Genomic DNA, 22337 nt, shown 5'->3' on the forward strand with positions numbered 1-22337 from the left:
AGTAGAGTAATGTTGTTTTTTCCTTCCCTTTTTGCAAGATACAGGGTATCCAAACAGTTTTACACAATACAGTTTTTTTAAAGAAAAAAATTATTTATTCATAAAATAGGCAAGTTAGAATTATATTTGGAGTAACAGATACGGTAAACGAACTATATTTTATTTAATAATTGGCGTTAATTAGCCAACCCATTTTTTCGATTTATGACTATCAATATTCAACGTAGCCTTGTAATTTTGTGCCTTATTCAGAAAGTAAAGTAACTCTTGGGTTAAGCTTTGGGACAAACTAGTCTTCTTAGAGGAAAAAACAACCCAGATTTGCATTACACTTAGAGAGAAACTCACGAAAGCCTCCCACAGTTAGCCTGATTGCAATGAGATTTTAACCCATGATCAGTCTACCATTGACATATTTTACATCAGCACTGTAGTCAGTGTAAGCCGGGAACAGAATTCGTATCTTCCAGCAGCGGCTAGGATTCCAACCTGAGTCACCTCATTCCCCTGAGCCACCGCGGCTCTATACCATATTTTATTTTATATTATAACCGGCAGTGAGCAGCCAGCCAAATTTAAAATTTACGATCAATATTGAACTCAAGCCTCATAATTTTGAATCCAATCCAGAAGACAAGGTAACTCCTGGATCAAGCATTGGGACAAACTAATCTTCGAGGAGGATTTTTGATGGAACTTACTCGCATTTGCGTTACATGGGGAGAAAACCACGAAAACTTCCTCGGTTACCCTGATGGCAAATGGATTTTAATTCATAATCTGTCTATTATTGAAAATATTTTACGTCAGCATTCAGGTCGGTACGAGCCGAGAACAGAATTCGTATCTACCGGCAGTGACTAGGATTCAGAAATGGTCACCTCATTGGGAGGCAAGCGCCCTATCATCTGAGACACAGTGGTTCTGTACCATATTTGGTGTGCATTGTGAGCTGACGACATCATTGCGTAATTTTTTTCTATTCCTCATTTGAGTAATCTCTTGCTTGTACAATAAAATTTGTCTCCTTTATTGAACTATGTTTTAAAAACCTAATTACGATATGATTAAATGTACCACAAAAATAACTGTAGTATTTTTTATTAAAATTTAAAATTTTTGTTCCTGTTGAGACATTTTATAGAAAATTTTCTTTTAGTTTAAATAATTTTCTTAGAGTACAAAGTGTTTACCTTTACACCAGGGGTTAAAAAGCACATAAATACTCTCTTTACATTCATAGAAGACGCTCTTTTCATTGCCTGCTACTTGTGATTTTATCTTCATTCGCCAAAGTCCAACACCAGCTGTATAAGGAATCTGGACTTGTAATGTAAGGATAGCTCTTTCTTGGCGAGATATACAAGCATCCCAGTGAGCAGAATCACGGGTAAATACTTTATTATTTGGAACAGGAAGAATAATAAGGGTTCCTTTACCTATTTGTTGCTTTGGCCCTGAAATTTAAGAAAAATGTGTATAGATTTGTAAGGAACTGTAAATTTGACATATGATTCCTACATACAGATATAAATTAAGACACTCAAACTACACTAGAGTTTCAACACAAATAAATAATTACAGTAATAATGTTACTATTTATGGTAAAAATCTTATTCTACAGTATTTTCATAGCCCTTTCCTTTTAATTATTCTCATCCACCGATAATTCTGACAGGTGAGCATATTACGTCTAGATATATGTAAGTAAAATCCTCTTTTTTCTTTATTTCTTTCTCTTAAAAATTCATACCATCACTCTTATTTTTGCCCTCGAACATACTGGATTGAATACGCAGTTAAATGAATGGTACAAGGTCTGTAAACGGCTATACTGCGCTAAACTTTGACGTAATTGCATAAGCAATTAAACGATATTATAAATTACGTATGACGAGGAAAAAGGACTACTAGAGTGCCTCGGCATTGTGAGATTCGGGTTTATAAAGACAAATTCTCTTGATGAGACGTCCTGACTACTAACTCATAGTCTAATTATATAGAACACGAATGTCTCCTATCAACTCTAATTTAAAAAAAGAACTCATCATCATCATATCTGGCTAGACAGCCCAGGGTGGGCCAGTGCCTTCCTTTGAATTCGAATCCACTTCTCTCTACTTTTGACACTTGTTCGCCAGTTTTTCTCCTTTAGAGTAAGGAAATCAGTCTCAGCTAAATCCAGTCATCTCAGCCTGGGTCTACCTCTTTTCCTGTTCGTTAGGGGTTTGTGTAACAGGATTTTTTTTAAATTTGAGTCATCATTCCTTCTGAAAATGTGAGCTGCCCAGTTCATTCGATGTATTTTAATGAATTTCACAATATCTGGCTCTCTGTAGATTTTATACAGTTCAGTATTATATCGTCTTCTCCAGGAATTATTTATTTTTATCCCACCAAGGATGGCCCTCAAAACTTTTCTCTCAAAAATGGCAATTTTATTTTCACCAGCTTGAGTTAGGTTCCAGGTCTCAGAGCCATAGGTAAGTATTGGCCTAATTAATGTTTTATAGAGTAAAAGTTTTGTAAAAAAAAGAACTATATTAAATAATTTTCTGTGATGACATAGGGGTCAAAATACTGAATTGTTAATGTGAAAAACTGGGTATCGATCCAGAGTGGCAGGTTGAATTCTATCCAGCTTCAGATGAATGAGTACCAGCTTGTCTGGTGTGTATATCCTACTCTACACTATAATCATAGAAGAGAGACTTTTGATTATTTCGCAAACTAACTACTACTACAAAGGTTGAAATATAATTTAAACGTTTTGTAAACACTGAGGTTTTTCAATGACTTACGGGTGTTAGCCTGTGATTTTCTTTGCTATCGTTTGCCCCTCAGACGACTCTTTCAAGCATTAACAGCAAGAGAGTTCAGTGTAGCAAAATAGAGCTTAATATCAGAGACTAAAACAAAGAAGATCGCAGGTCCATGTCTTTAAAAGAATTTAAGCACTGGACCATATTTTGTGACAAAGCGTTTTAGTCCTGTAAGTTTTCTTTGATAAAGTGCTAGAAATTTCGTTAATATGTCACGTACAGAAGGATTTCGTTCTCTTGCAGTAAACTATTTAAGAATTTTATCTTTTTGACAAAGTTTATCTATTTTTTTTATCTAATATACTTATGAGACTTATTCAATTACTTGTAACCATGTTACTTTTTTAAACTGCATGTTATTTTAAACTGATAATTTTCTCAACTTTAAAATCTGCTAGTCTCGAAGGCTAATGCATTTTCATTAAATTTCACGAAGTGATTTTTTAGAATTAGTTTTCTGTTTACATATTTATGTAAATACTTTGTGTATCATTCCCTAGAAGCAAAAGTGAGTTCTAAAGATATAATGAGGAGTGAAATAACTTCACGTTGTTTATTTATGTGAGGAAAGCCAGTTTACTTCAGTTATTGCAGAACTAAATTTAAATTTTGTTTCACCAATATTGCTAAAATGCTGCAAAGAAACTATTTTCCCCTTCAATGTGAAAACTACCTCAACCTATAAGGTATTAGTAGTGGAATAAGCCAATTTTGGCCGATGTTGTTCTTCAGATGAAATGTTTGAGTTGATTTAATTTCTTGACTAGGTTTTAATTTACATCTAAATGGTAAAATGTAATTAAAATCCCGAATAGATTGGGTTAATTTTTAGAATTTTAATTCCAGAATACTGTTATCGAATTTAATGACAAATAGCAAGTTCTAGAAACTTACGGAGTATTTATTTTAAAATATAAAAATTACTGTATAACCTCCTCATTATATAGTCTATTGTTTTTGTTGATAAAATTAAACTTTAAAAAAATTGCTGGTTTTTAAAAGTTTACCTTTGAAACTGTACTTTTTACCGGTGGTGTTTTAGAAATGTTAATATGGATATAGAAATTAGCAATAATTGTAAAACTAGTAAATATCTTTTCTGAAAGTTGCAATTTTTTCTAATTGGATTTTAGTTATTTTTAGTTTCTCCTTTTTTTAAATTGAAAACGTGTGATCAAACTTCTAAAATTTTTAACACATTAAGCACACATTATGCAAAATCCACACGTAATGTAAGGATAACTATATTTGAACGAAAATCTAAAATTTCGGACTGTTTTGGTTAATGAGATTTTTCTTCGAAAGATATTACATAATTAAATCATAGGCCTAGAGCGTTAGCTTAAGCTTTCAGCACTATAGCTTACTTAATTTTTAAAAATGCATAATCACTAGTCTTTCATATGTTGAAACCTCAAGCAGTCTTAATATAAAAAAATTTTCATATGCTTGCTTGAAACTAACTTGTTTTAGATTCCTAACTATTACAAACTCAAAATTTTTATTTCTTTTTCAGAATTCAGTTTGACCATAACCGATTAGCCATGGATGTTTTTATTAATCACTAATGAATCACAAAACTGAAAAGTCCTGTTTCTGGATGGATTGAAGTATTCAACGGATACTAATAACAGGTCACCGGCATTAACAGCTATAATTTAAAACGAAATTTTGCAAAAACAAGAGTTTTTAGATATGCTAGAATGCCATTTCTCCTAAAACTGATTTTACAATTTTCCTACTTAAACTAAAATGTGCACTATAATATTCTCATCGTGCTGAACTTTAGTGTGTATATTAAATGTCTGGAATTTTTTAAGTTTAAATGTACTATATTTAAGTTAAAACTAGCATGGAATTTTAGATTTAAAAAATTTAACACAGACCATCTTGTGGCAATGTTACTTGGCTTTCTTGCTGCCTATGGTTTGGCATTTTGGTAATGTCATTTCTGAAATTTATCAGAGTACTAAAAGCGTAAATACATTAGATCTTTAAACTGATTAAATGTGCATCTCAATTACGCGTGACAAGACCGAATTGTATCTAATGCAATCAATCCTTGCTTTCACTTTAGTTCACATTCTAGATATGTTAGCATAAACTATTTTGAAATAAATTCTGGTCAATAAAATAAGTTAGAGCATTCTTTTCTTGCCAGCGAATAATTTTTATAAAAGTTTGGCCACTACTTTTACCCTGATTTTTCAGCAATCCCGTATAAATACTTTAATTGATAAGTTAATGTAAACTAGCTTTAAGGAGCAAACTGTGAGCTTTTATAGCTGTATTGTATATAATGCATATACAATACAGCTGTATTAGTTACGCATTAATACGCATTAGTTATGTATTAATACGCATATACAATACAGCTGTACAGCTGTATTAAACTAGCTGTATTATTACAGCTAGCTGTATCTTGAAAATTAACACATTAAGACAGCATTACAAAATTTTCTGTAATGCTGTCTTAATGTGCTAATTTTCAAGACTGTAATGAAACTGATATGCAATAAAATTTTGTTTTAATTGATAAGAGTTCTTGGTTAATTTTTGCCCTTTAATATTTTAAAAGTGTGCAAAAAGCTTCTTTAAATGGCATAAAATGTAAAGTATTCGCCTTTTTAAAGACAATTTACATAATGTACATTAACTTCGTTAATCTCAAAATACAAGTTTTAATATAACCAGACGAACACACTCAAGACCTTTTCCAGCATAAATGTGCAATTTGTATGCATACGTGTCTTTTTATGGAAACACAATTTATGAATATATTAAAATTTTTAACTCCCCTATTTTCTTCTCGAGCACTAATACGGTTGAACTAACTCTAGTCTGGCATTTGGTAGCGTTATTTGCGTAATTGCTATAGTATATTTGGTAGAGCGTAATTGCTATAGTTTTCGAAAATTGCACTTGATTTGTTGAAATATTTTTAAATCTTAAGTCTGATTACTTTCAAACTTTTATTATGAACTTTTATATACTTTTTTTACAAACTTTTATATGAAAGATATTTTTTAATACCTTACAATTTTATCAATAAATCGTATTGTTAAGTGTAATATAAAGTTTTGATATACCTATATAATTTAACTACGATTTAATACTTAATTTTTAATGCTGAGATGGTTTTTAATTTCTGATGGTTTTGAAATTTTTTATGGTTTTGAAAAATTGAGAGGATAAACAAAAGAAGATACACGAAACTATTATACAAGAGTTTGGATTGAAGAGGGTCTATACGTTAGTAGAGAAATTTAGAAAGTTAATTACGGTACTCTTGTGCTGGCTTTTACTAAGTCGATATCATTGTACTTCTATAATATAAGTTTGAAATCTCCTTAAGGACTATACTTGTTAATCATTGAAATGTTGGGTTGCTTTGTTTTCTAATAAATTTGCCAACCTTTGTAGATACAAGGGCAAATGAGTAGAAAAGCTTGAAGTGCAAACAAGCTTTTTAACTTTCACAGAATGTAAGGTGAAAAAAATTGTTACATAAAATATGCCAAAATATGCGTGATTATAATTAGTGTTCGAAAAAAACTTTTTTTAAGCAATCTTTAAAGTGCATTGACATCTCTTTTGCTCACTATGGTTATAGTGGTATACTAACAATAGTAATGAAAAATGAGTAAAAATGAAGTTAAAGGTGTTTATAGAAAATTAGAAATTGATAATGCAGGTAGGATTCAAATAAAAACTGAGGACAAGAAACGGATAAGTCGAAATTTTCTTTAAATTTTTTAATGCTTATTTGACAAATTTAATGTTTTAATTAGTGCAAAAATCGGGCACAAATGTAACATCAGCCTTTTCTCTGAATGGTATAAAGTACCGGCTGCAGATTTTCATCTAAAGATGTTTAAAACAAATTAATAAAATAATGCTGAGACTATTTTTCAAAACATCTCTAAACTTATTTCTAATTATAATTAGTATAAAGCTAAACTGAGAAAGTACTGCACATAACAAAAAAAAAACTTTTTTTCTTGTTAGTTAATTAAACGGTATAAGGCATTCAACATTTTAATATTAATTATTCACTTTAGATGACAGTTTTTATGTGCAATTTTTAAATACCTTTGCAACTTCTACTGATCTGTTAGATTAAGCTGAAATTTTACGTGTGTAATATTTATCGGGCTGCGTTGGGGGTCTATAAAGAAAATGCTGCAGATTTATTCCATAAATTCTGCTATCAGGCTAAGAATAGGAAGAATTGAGTATAGAAGAATTTTTAGAGAATGTTTTTGAAAAATGCATAAACCGTAAGAAAAAAAGATTAAGATGCTTCGCTAAAACTAAATATTAAATACTGAAATAAAATTTACCCCCATAAAACCGAAAGCGGATAAGAGTTTTCTTATTTGTCTAAATATCGGGAATAAATATTTCTCAGTCAATCATGACGCATGCCTTAATCTTTCATTAAATTTATTTGAAAACACGCTTCAACAATATTGTCAACATTTTATTTTTTTACTAAGTGCTAAGTAAAACTTCATGTATGTAGTCAAAATACAGGAATCAGGTTGTTTTCAGTTTTGAAGAAACTTGAAAAAAAGTAAACAGTATAATTTTGCAAAAAAATGCAAATCTGGAAAAAAAAAAGTTTTGCAAAAAGACAGAAACAAACTGCTAATGTAATAGGAAAACTAGCACTATCTAGTTGATTAGAAAACAACCATAAGGCACATTAAAAGAATCAATCTCTGTACACCTATCACTTTTTCTTGGATAGGTAAATCTGGCTTGAAAACGGCTACACCAGGAGATGGCTATGATCGAAGTGCACAAATTACAATAAAATTCTGACTCCCATTAGCTTGTAATCGAGGGCCATAAGTAAAGTTGGTCTATTTTTAAAGCGTTATAAAACCTCTCCCGCTGAGTTTTATTTCGGTTCATAATCTTTGCAAAGGCATTACATGTTGTAGTCTAGCTTGTAGCAAGTGCCTTAATATTCACTCAGATTTCAACTTTTGCCCCATTTGTGCAACAAACTGCAGTTATAAAGAGAATAAGACTGCGGCAGCTTGCAGTTAACAATGACACAATTCAGAGGAACAACGAGTTTCTATTTTTGAGTTGGAGTTTGAATATTGAGTTGTTCTTGGGTTGTGTTGCGTGTTTTAATGCAACAGGCCGTTTTTCTTGTTTCATAATCTCAAAGCCAACATTTCCATAACCACTAAGCCTTCAAACGCTTTGAAGGAGAAAACTGTGTGCTCTATCTACGAAATCGGGCTTATGCAATGGATGTGAAAATTATGACCTGTGTATTAAATGGTGAGTGGTGCACGTTAAATCCATCGGGGTCACATAGTCCTCCGAGTTCTCATAACAAATCAATACCTCTGGGGTATCGTTCCGTGGTTCAGATCAAAATTACGATCTGTGGATGAATGAATGGAGGATGATTGGATCCTCCCTGTAAAACGAACTGTGGTGAGTGTGTGGCTGAAGTCTTATTATTGGCCATAGATGGCGCCCCTAAAACAAGAAACGCAGCATCTGCCTCAAAAATTTGCTTGATTTCAAGCAAGCTTGTTGATTGGCAAGTGGGATAAATAACAACATAAAAATTTTGGCGAAAGTGTAGGTATGTCAGTGAGTTAGCTGAGGTTATTAAAACTATATGCTATTCCATGCTCTAACCTATATTATACTTATACTTTCATTCATTAAAAATACACAATTTTTATTCAGACAGTCGTTTTTAATGAAGATAATCTCGTATCGTTACTACTACTATGTCGACATTAATGTGTACGATGCTATAAGGCAAAACTGAAGAAAAAAAATGCCCTAGCATTTCAGTCTGTTGCTCTCAAAAGTTAAGCTCACGTCAGAAACCGTCACAAACTTATATTATTCTTTTTTGAGATGCCCTAAGTGAAATTACCTTTCCAGCTTTCAGAAAATTATTAAAAGCACGGCGCTTTTTCGTTTTTAATTGACTGGGCTGAGAAATATATGACATAAAAAATAATTATAGCTAAACTCAAGCAGTAGTTTGTTACACAAGATTCCAGCGAAATAAAGTATAGAGTATAGCAATGAAAAGCAAATTCAATGGAATAAAGGGCACTGCAAGAAAATTTTGGCGTATAGTAGTCACCATTTTCAATATTGGGATAAACTAGAGTTATTTTTAAGTACAGAACTGCAGTTATAGTACAAAAAATTATATCAATTTGACAACATAAAAAATGTTTGAAAGAATTAATGCAAATATTTTACTGAAAATGCGCTTTTTTTTCCTTAACAAGATGATTTTGAAGCTAAGCCATTGAATTGATTCTATTGTGAAAAAAATGTGTTATTAGTAAACAAACAAAAAATGTATAAATAAAGCTATAACATTGAAAAAGTAAATAAAAATGTGACTACATGCTCTGTAAAGAAAATGTTAGTTTACCTCAACACCAAAAGTGGTGGCAACTATGCACCAAAATTTGTACAGTGCAGCAGACTGGGAAATGAACTCGAATTATTGTAAAAAGAAAATTTTTGATATGTAAAGTGAGAAAGATGAAAACATAAGATTTTTAAATAAAAAAATGAAATATATTTAGCAAAATTTCTTACCGAATGAAAACTGTAAGGTGATTTTATCAGTCATTAAATTAACTGGTCGTTTGAATCTGATTGCAAAATAAAATGTTTCACCCCTCCGGTATATAGGCGACACATCTTTTCCATCCAACAAATCATAATTTTCTGTATGATGAACTTTTGCATTTTCTTTGCAATAGAATTCAATCAAATCAACTTCATTGGGTAGGGGTAGTCCTCGATCAACTAGAGAAAGAAAAAACAATATAAATTCATAAGTTGAATTATAGGGATAGGCCTTTAAATCAAGCGTATACTCAAAATATCTTGGAAATTAAAATTAAAAAGACAATTATTTAATTAACTATTTGAAATTTCGGTGCATGATAAACCATAATATCCTTCAAATTTTTCTGAAATTTAATTCATTAAGTATCATACTCCTTAAAATTAACATATTAAACCCTTAATAATAGTTATCAAACAATTAACATTTAATTAATTATATTAAATGTTAAAAAATTATCATACTCCTTAAAAAAAGATTACTTGATGCTATGGTTTAACTTAAGTGAAAATATTGTTCAATTTAATGATTAAGTTGAAGGAAAAATACTATCATACTCCTTAAAAACGATTACCTGATACTATGGTTTGGCTGTATTTTTTCTTAAAAAGTTTTTCATTTCTTTTATTGGGTATTTGTCATTCAATTGAAGCTAAACCTTCGATTTTAAAAAAGAATTCACTGAAATTGTTTACTGTTCAAAATCTTGAAATCTCAAAAAACATTCGTTAACCCTTTGATGCAGAATTTTCGCTAAACATATTTTTACATTTTCTTTCATTATTTTGTATTAATTTAGGCTAAAGTGAATGAAAAGTATTATATTTAGCATTTTAATAATTTATGGTTATGAAATACAGCATGATGCACCAGTGTCTTTTTCTGCATTTAAGATGAAATTTTCCAAACACGGCTTACTTCCAAACTCTTATTTTTCAAATTTGCACTTATTTGAAGTTATTTAGATGTAAGAAAAACAGTTATTCATCATTGAAATTTCTTTAATTTACGGAAATAATTACTGATAAATTTTTGAGTATGAATGAAAAAAAAATATTTCAAACAGCTTTTTTCCGATATTATATTTCGTTACAAATATAATTCTGATAATCAAGCAGAATTTTGTTTTAACTCTTAGACTGTTTCTCATAATTAAAAAATACCAAAATATATTTTTATTTGAAATTAGAACGTATGAAAAAATATATAAGGGGTGCACTGGTGTCAAATCTGCGTCAAAGGGTAAATGTTTCAAATTACTAAAACCGACATCAAAAAAGTAAAAATGAAAAAAAAAAAAAAAAAAATGTGAATCAAAAAGCAGAAATGAAAGAATAAAAAGCTTTTCACCTGAACATGTTACATAAATATCTCGTTCTCCAAAAGCTTAAAAGTAAAAGTTGGTAAAGTTCCGTAAGAGCTTAAATTCTTTATTAAATTAGAATTATATATATAAATTTTTAACCTTTAGTAAAGTAAAAGTTTTCTTTCAGTATTTACGAAATCAATCATCCCTTATATTTTCTGAAGTGATTGCTCTTTATTTGAAAATTCCATGATAAACTGCTTTTGTTCTCATTTTCGATAAGGATTCTAAGAATACATATTAAGAGTGGTTTTTACGGAACACCCTGTATAATTGAAACTAGGTAGAAATTAATTCTCTTTTAAATCTAGGTAGTCAATACCAAATAATGTTTTTAAGCAAGTTCTAAACTAGGGATGGACAAATGACCACGAATTAGGAAAAATATATTTATATGTTATATTTACGATAGATTATATCATATCTGAGTCCAGTATTTTGCAAGAATGAAAGAATTAAGAGCATTCTACCCTTGATAGAAATAGAGAAAACAGTATAATAAAATAAGAAAAACGCAATTATTTGATGAACTATTTGAAATTTCGGTGCTTAATAAACCATTATATCGTTCACGCTTTCTGAAATTTAATACGGCGCTGCGTTAAAAAAATTATCATACTCCTTAAAAACGATTACTTGATACTATGGTTTAACTTTAGTGAAAACATTGTTCAATTTAATAATTTTTAAGTTGAATGAAAATGGGATCTTATAATGGTTCAAGCTACTTACATTATAGTTTAATGTTTAACCCACTTTTTTTTTTAGAATAGAGAGATTTTTCATAGCGTTACGGTTTTTCATAACTCTAACGCTAATGATATTTTAGTTTCACAATGCATGAGCAAAAATTTCCTGGCAAATCACAGAAACGCTTAATCACGCAAAATAAGGTTGGCGTTACAATTAAAGTAAGACGACTGCTATGCAAAATCTCTCTAATGTGCTTTTAACGTTCTCAACAAATCACTCAGAATATAGCTTACAAGATTACTCAGTGCACTGCTTACACTTAAATAAAATGTAAATTATTAAACATTGAGGTCAGAATTCCAGCTAGAAATAGTTGAGTTAACAAAATAACAATAAGCAATTCCGAGTAGTAGTTTCTAAATGATCTAAAAAAAAATTCTGAAATTATTATCAAAAGTAAATTTCTCTAATTTAATATTTTACGCCCAGAAAATTCGTGCTTTGTTTTCTTGATCTTACTTATATAGACGTCTTCTACCATTAAAAATAGGCTAATGGTATTGATAATATAGCTGTTTTTAAATAAATTAGGTAAGTAATGTTAACGTACCTTCATCTATTGAACGAAACTCTCTTCGACGTCTTAAAGCATCTCTTCTGAACCTTTCTAAAACGTCACTCAAATAATCTACATCATCTTCCACGGGGACAACTACTACTCTTCTTCTGCCGAAGCCCTCGATGTGTCGAGTTGGACTTCGTGGACGATACATTGTTCTATTTTAACTGTCAAATTACAAAAAAATACAACTTAAAATGAAATATCATTGTATTAAAACATGCTTTTTTAACATGTTACATACAGTGAACCACTCTTATAAATTGACCACCTAAGTTGACCCCTTTTTCCAAGAACCGAATTTATTCCACATACTAAAAGAAAGTTAAACCTTTGTAACGTGATCATCTGTCTATCTTGAATGTTGACTTCTGAAATAAGGTAAATAGGGAAAATCTTTATTTATTAGATATCCTTTCTCAGAGGACCTATGGAAATTGAAAAAATATATGAGAATGAAACTTTGATGGAAATAGGGTTGAAATAGGATAGGATAGAAAATATGGGATAGAAAATAGGGTGGAAATAGGATAGAAATAGGATAGGGATAGAAATAGGCTAACCCCTCATAAAGACAAGAAATGCGTGTTTCACATTGTGCCACCTGGAAATCACTATAATTATAATAATTTTCTTTGTATTATGCAGCACAAAATATTTTATTTGACAAAACATCGAATTTATTCATAAAGATTCAAAATGCGTAACATATTAATTAAATTTCAGTACCTCAAAATCTATTAAAAATTTGATATCAAAATTTCGTGTAACACTTGGAACCACTTTTTTTACAATCAATCGTTATGCTTTGAAGGCTTCTGAGATTTGGTACTACTTGATGAATGCAGACAATAATTTAAGTTACAAAATCAAAGTCAAAAAGCGAGTTCAGACGCATTTTTTAGTGAACATGCATTTTTTTCAATGGATTTGAATTTTTAATTTGCAGTCTTAAAGATATAGTTCTAATAACTAAGTCCAGTGATTGGCTGAAAGTAGTGTTATCCAAATTTTTTTTTCGAGACTAATTTCACTCATTTATTAATTTTCTAGGAGAGAAAAGTAGAGTAGATTTCATTAAAGAGACTGTTGTTAATTACAAAATATTATAATTTTACTGCTTAGATATTTAACGAAGAAACATTTATCCTCATAATTTTCCTTTTTTTTTCAATATTTATATTTTAATTATATTAAGGTTTCTCATAAAAAAATATTAAGGAAATTTATGAATTTTTTTTTTGTTTTCACTGCTTAACAGTACGTTCGTTAGCAATAAATTTACTAGGAGTATTTCTGCTTTCGGTGACATTTATGAGGAGAAAAATTTAAATTCGATGTGTGAAATAGGCGTATGGTCCGCTCAAAATTATTTTTACTTTTCGCCTAAATCTCTATTCCTCTATAAATAATAGTGTGAATCAAGAAAATTTTCATATCCATATTTAATACTTGTTTACCTAAATGTACTTTCAGGTAAAACAATTTAATAAATATTTTTGATTTTAAATTTCATAATCATTAATTCATATTTTTGATTTTAAGGTACATATTTTTTATATCCCTTTTAAAATAGATAATTTTAAGGAACAAAATCTGAATTTATATTAAACTAGTTAAATAATTCTTGTGATGTTAAAAAAAATATGTACAAGACTTCTTTAAATTTTAATATCTCAAAAACTATTCAACCGATTTCACACAAATTCTGAATTTTCTCAATTAAAGGAAAAGAGCCGCTGGCTTTGAAATTGTGGAGCAAAGCCTTAGCTTCTATGATTGACGTACATACATGATGACTATTATAGGAGTGCTTAACTTTATAAAATAAGAAGTGCTGAAAAAGTTTGATTTTTATAAATGCATATTTATTAAATACTCATGCGTATTGAAAATCTCTACCAGAATTGAAGAACAAAGCAAAACAAAAAAGAACTTACAATTCCTTTTTGAACTAGTCACTGTAATGATCTAGAATAAAGAGCAACATGGAGAAAAAACTGAATATAAATGCCATAAAGAGGTAAAAATACAACCTTTTTAAAAATCGGTTGAATAGCTCCTGAGAAATCAGATTTTAAAAATATGACTTTTTAAATTTCGATGTATCAAAAATTATTCTACCGATTATACTCAAATTTTGTTGTTTGATATGTAAAATTACATTCTTTAAAATATCAAAAATTGAATGCCTTACAGTACATTTTTTCTTATTATTATTAAATAAAATAATAAAAACTAATAAATATTTACTAAAAATATTTTTTGAGTGGAATTATTGCTGGATAAAAAAACGAATTTTATAATTGTGTACAAGAAGTTTTTAATGTTTTCGAGATATAGGGAGATGCTCAAAATGTAAAATTAAGGGAGCAAACTCTTGACTACTCTCCTGAGAAAACCAATCGGGAAGCGGGTAGCCGCAATTTTTCAGATTGCGGCTACCCGCTATATTTTGGGAGTCAGAAATCCAATTCCGTAAACAGCAAAAAAAGCTTCTTTATTCGGAGAAAGAACGTTTTCGTGTCTGATTTTTTTAAAACTTAAAATATCGTCAGCACTTATTAGTTAGCATATTTGAAGTTACCTCCTCGAACCATTAAGATTGAGTTTTGGAACGTGAAGATCCGATCATTAAATCTGAAGTTATTCTGGGTGGTTCATTTTATTTATTATTATTAATAATAATTTTTTGCGTGCTGTACAACATATGGAGCATAAATCAATGATTCTTGCTTTATATTGTATTGTAAAAATAACTTTACTGACTTTTATGTGTATCTTATCTTACTGTAATTATAAATTTTAGTGTTACTAAATAATAAAAATGGTGGCGGCAACTTTACACCAAGTAGTATAAAAGAACATTCTTGGTGTAGATCCAATAGTTATGTATAGGGCTTCACTGTACCACTTTGTATAGTATTTGCCACAATTTTTTGTATTGAGGTACATTTTATTTTTATAATTTTATAACCGTAGTTGAACAGTCAACCCAATTTTGGGCTTACGACAACTAATGTTCAACTCCGTAGCCTTGTAATTTTGAACCCAATCCAGAAGACAAGGGAGCACCTGGAAAACCTCCCACGGTTAGCGTGACGGCAAGGGGACTTTAACCTATCAACACTTTTACACTTTACGTCAACACTGTGGTCGGTGCGACCTGGGTGCGGAATTCGCATCGAGCAGCCAAGTATGGGATTCTATAGCTCTGAAACAAATTATTAAATTATGAGAAATGTAATGAGAATATTCAAATTTAGCTAGTAGTGTTTTAAATGTAGCTTTTTTTCTTGTTTCCTTTTATGCATAAATTTCTCTCTCTTTAATTTATAAACTCAGTTGAGCTGGGAAATCTTTTATTTTTAGCATTAAATGGAGTCTGACTATTTGAATTTTATTGAATGTATAAATCATCCAAAACGTTTTTCTATATTTGTCAAATTCTGCAGCAGTAATTAGAACATGATAAATAAATGGTTAGTTTCTGTCAATTCAATTTTTTATTTTATAATAATTATTGTGAAGAAACTTGACTGTACTTACTGTGGATATTCAGAAATAATAATAATAAAAAAGAGAGATACTATACGTCATAGTACAGTAATAATACAGTCAAAATTTTAATAAAATATGTTTTAGAGTATTTTTTATTATACGAAAAAATTGAAGTTGACTGCAAACCATCATTATGGTTAGTTGTCGAAGTTTTTCATCAACTGAATGGGATTGTTTTAATTGCTTTATATGTAAACAACTCAACAATTTGAAATTTTTTTAAACATTTTGAATTTTTGAAGTGATTTGAAAGTTTTGAATGTCTATAAAATCATCCGTGAGGATGAAATAAATTTTTTTTTCTGTTTAACTGTTTAATAATTAGTTTTCATTGTAAAAGTTATAATACCACATTTAGCGTAATATCTAAAAATGTAAGGGCTTAATGTTTGCAAAAAAGAGGTAAAATTATTAACTATTATTTCTTTAAAAACAATTTACAAATATATTAGGATCGTTGAAAATTATTTTAAAAAACTGTATGTAATAAAATTAAATGAATCTGGTTTACTGAATTGTACTTACCTAAATGTAAATTTAAGTGCTATTATGAAATTTAAAAAAAAAAACGAAAATTTTGCTTTAAATCATATTTAAATTGATCAAAAATGTTAAACATACCAGCTCAGACTAATAAAAATTTCCGTACATGCTTATAAATAAAAGAGCCGAGGTATTTTTTTCTTTTTATTTTCACCAAAAGCGCATTTTTTCTCTTTATTATATAACTTAAAACTATTTTCATGTTTTTTCTGATCAAATTTCTCAAACTCTAAAATTCTAAATCTAGAATTTATTTATTTTGATACTGCTGTGTTTTATAAAGGTTTTAATAACATTACTAACATTACGTTTTTAATATTATTACTACTTACTATTTCTTATCATATGTTGTTTTAAATTTCTTTTAATGTTTCATTTGAACTATTTTAAATCAATTGAATTAAATAATTTTCTAAAATCTCTATTGACGGTATAATTAATCTCTAAAAATCAATCTCTTGGAGATTAATTTAATTTGACTAGGTATTTGAAATTGTTATTAATTGTACGTTGATTCTTCATTAACAGTATTAATAATATTTTTCTGCATATATTAAATTCTTTATAAGCAAAATAACTAAATATATAGAGCAACAAGTGATTTATATCGATTTAATCCAGTTGCGTAAAAAAGTGCAAACTTTAATCGATTGAAGACAGTATGAAACTGAATCAATTAACTTGAAACGGAAAAATACCGCACAAAAATGCACTTTTTACGAATTACTAATTTATTTACGATAGCTCTTTTTCTATCCATCTCTTTCAGATCTATCAAGAAAGATAATATATTTCAACTATATCTCATTTTTTAATTGACAGAATACTTCATGTCCCTTTTATTTCACAAATTACTGCGTTATGTTAATAAAGAAGCAACATATAATGTCGGTTGAACAAATTAATCAAATTTAGGTTGTGTCTCTATTATTTATTATAGGTAAAAAATAAATTCTCTTAGAAATATGCTAGTCTAATGCATTTTACACCTGAAAACAAGTTAAAAATAATCATAATTAAAGATTTACAAATTTGTTATTGCATTTCGTGATAAAAATTGATAACTATACATACTAAATGCAAACATAACTATGCATACTAAGTGCACGTAATTTAAAATTTTATACACAAACAAATTAGAGTTAAATTAAAATCCATGTTTACTGACCATCGGTTTTGAGTGAATTTCTTATATCACATCTACAAAAGTATAAACGTTTTATTTTATATTTTAAAAATAATAATAATAAATAAAATGAAATAAATAAATAGACATTCTCAACACGTTTATTTTGCTAATTCTTTGAAAAAAAAACCTATATAGTTTTCAGATAACATAAAACATTTTCGTGTATCTGAACATGAATATTAGTGGCAAATACTTAACACCAAAGTGGTATTCCTCTACACCAAAACTCAAGGATAGTTCCTGGATGTAGGGATTAGCCTACAATGTTCTTTTATACTACTTAGTGTAAAGTAGCTACTTTCAACTACCATGTTTGTTATTTTATAACACTACAATTTATAATTACTGTTAGATATAATACGCATAGGAATCAGTAAAGCTATAATATAAAGTAAGAATCAGTAATTTAGGTTGCATTCACATACACTAATTCTTAAAATAAAATGAATTTGTAAATCGAACAAACGCATTGCAGAAAAAATATTAAGATGAATTCGAACTAGGCGTAACAGAGCAGGAGTGGATAGAAATTATACAATATGAAATTACTTAAAACAGTTTATAGAGACTTAAAAATTAAATATAAACAGCCTTATTTAACGACTAAAAACATACATACACAATTTTTTACAGCAAGCTTTAGTTTCTGCAGATGAAAAACAACAATAATGACAGGCTCAAACACTCGTCAACTCGTTGCTGATTGTAAATAAATACATACAAATTCTAAACACGCCAACATTGGAGTTTTCGAAGGCGAAAGTATTTAGCGTATGGTATAATGGTGAGTGATCTTGATCTAAACTTTTTGCCGCTTCGGTGTTTAGAGCTTTCATACACTTTTTAAATTGTATATGAATGCTCGATTCGGTGTTAACTTGAAAAAAAGTGTTCCTTCAAATTTGGATGAAATTTGGATGATGTGAAATTATGAAATTTGGAACATCAAATTTGGAGAGATGTTACACCACAATTTATACAGTTTAATTTTATGTTTAAAATTAATGCCAAAATTATATTTTTATTAAGAAGTTAAATAAACTCTACATTAGAAATTTAAACATAAGCATCTAATTATATTGAAGAACAATTTTTATTTTTAACAGCACGTTTTACGACTTATTTTATTTACTTACTATTTTTAACTGCTGGTAACCACTATGATTCTTGAAATTTTTGGTCCATATTAAAAAACATAATAATAAATCAGTAATACTCACAACAACACTATGCAACTATTAAAGAAAAATCAAAAAGCTCTAAAAATATTGCGTCACATTGTGTATAAAAAACGCTTCTAAATTAAACCTCAGATTTTCCTGTCAATTGGAAAGAATTGTTTTTCATTTTAAAAATATCGTCAAGCTGTTACTATAGAAAGTCCTATAGTTGTAACCTAATACTAAGTTCTTGTTCCGGTATTGTGTGATTTATGAGTCTCAATTAAATTGTTATCATAATAACGCTTTTATTTAACATGACCATTGAACTTTGTCAATGAAAGAAACCTTTCATGAAACTGGCTCTGACGTTTATTGTCTATCATCACTCTAAGTGGATCAAAATTTCACAGAACAAGTGTGAAGAAAACCTTTTTAGGATTGTTAGATTCAAATTTGATAATAATTGAAGATAAGTGGAGAGAAATAGAGTTTTGATATTCGAAATTTTTTTCTTGGAATTTTAGCGAGTATTAAAAATATATTGATTATATTTTTGTACCACGTTTTGGAGGAATACTATTGTCACATAGACAGAATCCTACACAAGTGTCCAAAACTTTTTTTAAATTTAAATTTTGACTTAGGGTTGTTTCTAGCTTTCTATTAAAATGACGAGCGAAATTAAAATTGATATAAATGCTGCGGCAATTGAGGATTAATTTGTGAAGATGATAAATATAAAAACATCGAAAATGCAAAGTAAAATATTTTTTCATGCTAACGTGCCCGAGCTTTAAATAATGGAAAAAATTCACTTTTCATTTAGACATATGTTGCCTTGAAGAAATTAAATTCTTCAATGTAATAATGTTTTTAGAAAAAAAATTAAATTCATTAAATTTCGTTTACCTTCCTTTAAGTTAATTGTAATTATTATATGAAAAAGGATAAATTTTAGTTTCTTATCGTATTTTTAGATTCTTAAGTCTATTTCTTTACAATTTGTTCATTAAAAAAAACCACTAGACTGATATAATAAAATATTTATGTGCCATAAAACTGTGTGAAAGGTACTTGAATTCCATACCTTTCTTATGATTTTTCATAGTAATTAAAAATTCTGTTGTAATTATTTCACTGTAATTAAAAGATCAAAACATATTTTTCTAATTATATTTTCCAATCTATTTAAACTTTCTAAATAAAATTGCTTTGTGACGATATACACTGAAAAAAAGCATGATCAAAACTACCAGAATATGGTAACATTTGCCGTGTTCCTCCTCTATAGGAACACCAAAAAAAATTGGTTGATTATTATCGAAGCGCTTTGGCTAATGATTTTGGTAAAATTAACAATAAAATATCCTCTTATAATAATGGATGAAATTTGGTAATTTTATCATGATACCATAGATCATGGCATAAAAACCACTTATTCGGTTAAATTTATCTTTCACTTTTGTATTTTTCCCTAAATCAGTGAAAATAAGAATTATAATTTTGGAAACCTGATTTTCCTGTAAACCATTACCATATGAATGAAGAAAATAACCAAATAAATAATTTAAATACCGTACATTTTGGTTTTATTTACCAGAATATTTTTTTTTAAAACTAGAAATTGGGTTACCGTTCAGAACGCTAATTTCACCAGACTTTTTTTCTCCGTGTACAAATAGGAAATATATTTCTAAAATATATTATTTTCTTAATGATAAAATTGGATTAAATGTTGTCCAATATATTAGAAGCTGGGTCTGATGATAATATTGCTGTGAATTAAGCAACATCTATGGATCAAATTTGACTGAGCTTTTAAATAAATAAATATTTATAAAATGGAAACTATAATAATTTACAACTATCAAACAAATATAGAGTAGAAGATAAAAAAAATTAAAAAGACAGGTCTATTATGTTTTTATTCCTCTTTTCAATATTACATGCGTAATACATATATTTATATAAAAAATAAAATCCTCAAAACTAAGACGATTTCTGTCATTTTACTAAAGCCCGTTATGCAGCGTTAAATTAATTATTTATCTTAAAGGAGTCATAATATGATTAAGAAAGCGCAATTATGTTAAAGATAAAACTGTTAAGAACTGTTTAAAGTTAAAAAAAAACAACATTATTTTAAAAATAATTACACTTAATATTGCCAAAAGCTAGAAATCAGACTTAGAATATTTTACCTGGAATCCACTGGATGATTCTCGGACACTTTTAATCTCAAGTTGGACAATTTTAAAGTTTCTTTCAGAAATGACTTACTGAGCCCCTTTTTATCTTATATCGCTACTGTATGTCGTCTATTTTGTGTTAAATGATTTCCAGAAAATTTCAATTATTACTTCTCAGCGGCAGCTATAGTCTCTCTTATTTAAGCGATTTGGTTAAATTATCTCAATGTCTGTGACAAGTTTATAAGGAAGCATTTATATTATGTTTAAATTATTAAATTGCATAGTTCTTTAAAGTCCTTTAGCGTGAAGTCATTAATGATAAAATTGCCCTAAATTCCCTCATTCAATTTTTTTAAATGTTTTAAATGACTATTAGACATTTGTGTTATTACAAGCAATGTTTAAAACTATGCGTATGTTTTAAAAACCATGAAATAATTTATTTAATTTCAGCTGAAATATAGAAGTCTTTTAAGCGTTTAAATTTGCTACAATTTATTTTATTTTAAAGCGAATGTTAAGCTAAAGGAGGAAGTAGCTTGAAATATAGAAAGTTTTTAATTTAGTATTAATTCAATTTATTTTTTAAGTGTTCTAAATAATTGCTGGACATATGTGTTACTACAAGCAATATTTAAAACTATGCCTGAATTTTACAAACCATAAAGTGATATGTTTAATTTCAGCTGAAATATGAAGGTCTTTTAAGCGTTTAAATTTACTACTTTATTTTATAGCGAATGTCAAAACAAATAAGGAAGTAGCATTGAATATGAAAGTTTTTTACTTAGTATTAGTAAATTGAGTCGCCATTTAGAATATTTTATTTTTTTCTAGTGTCCTTAATACGACCTACACAAATATGCAAAAAAATTTTCTTAACTATTACTCCTTTGCGATTACTTATAGTTAAAAGTTGGTAATGATTTCACAGCTTTTTTACATGGCTCAAAGACATGGAGGAATAGGTATATGTTACAAATGAATTAAGAACATTATCAGCTTTTAAAAAACATGCAACAAGCACTTCTTTAAAGAGAAGTTCAAGAACAATTTGTAACTTTTATCATCTTAAGAGTGCTTTTACATCTAAGTGCAGATAAATTTCTGCTTAAAGCCATAAACACCCATAAGTGCCAAAAATAAGTTTTACGTCTGCTTTAAAATTTCACTCATGTCATGTGAAGGATTTTTTTTTTCGTTTTGAAATTAATTTAATATTTCTTTAGTTGTTGAATAAGAATCGCGAGCGCGCATTACTATGTTTCCAATTATAAAACTTAAAAGGGGAAATTTAAAATGGCCAAAGTCAAAATTTAAAATTGGAATTGTTACTCAGTTATTAAATAAATTACATTGTGTTCTTTAATCATGAAACTACATTGTGAATAATTTCAGAAATTTGTCTGAAATATGAGAGCATTTAAATTTCGTATCCACACGAAGAAGGAAATTCTGGTAAAATTACCGTACTATATGGTAATGACATTTCTGGCAGAAAAAAACAACAACATAATTCAAGTTTAAGACCATAATATACGGTATTCAAACT

The 22337-nt window shown here is 28.7% G+C and overlaps 1 protein-coding gene across 4 annotated transcripts in view; it reads right to left on the bottom strand.

Moving 5' to 3' along the window:
• Positions 1-22337, bottom strand: part of LOC107436982 (hemocyte protein-glutamine gamma-glutamyltransferase) — a 59182-nt gene that overhangs the window by 21619 nt on the left and 15226 nt on the right. For 3 of the 4 annotated variants that reach the window (XM_016048832.5, XM_016048834.5, XM_016048835.5), the window contains exons 2-4: positions 12129-12304; positions 9426-9638; positions 1194-1457 (exon numbers count right to left, since the gene is read on the bottom strand). In XM_016048832.5, the coding sequence (XP_015904318.2) occupies positions 1194-1457; positions 9426-9638; positions 12129-12291 (640 nt within the window). In that variant the 5' untranslated portion in view covers positions 12292-12304. Of the gene's footprint in view, positions 1-1193; positions 1458-9425; positions 9639-12128; positions 12305-20794; positions 20815-22337 lie in introns of those variants that run through there. The other variant, XM_087155027.1, reaches the window with a different exon arrangement.

The sequence above is a fragment of the Parasteatoda tepidariorum genome, chromosome 11 (assembly GCF_982258835.1).
Source record: "Parasteatoda tepidariorum strain Cologne lab strain chromosome 11, Ptep-v5.0, whole genome shotgun sequence".
NCBI classification, from domain to species: Eukaryota; Metazoa; Arthropoda; class Arachnida; order Araneae; family Theridiidae; genus Parasteatoda; species Parasteatoda tepidariorum.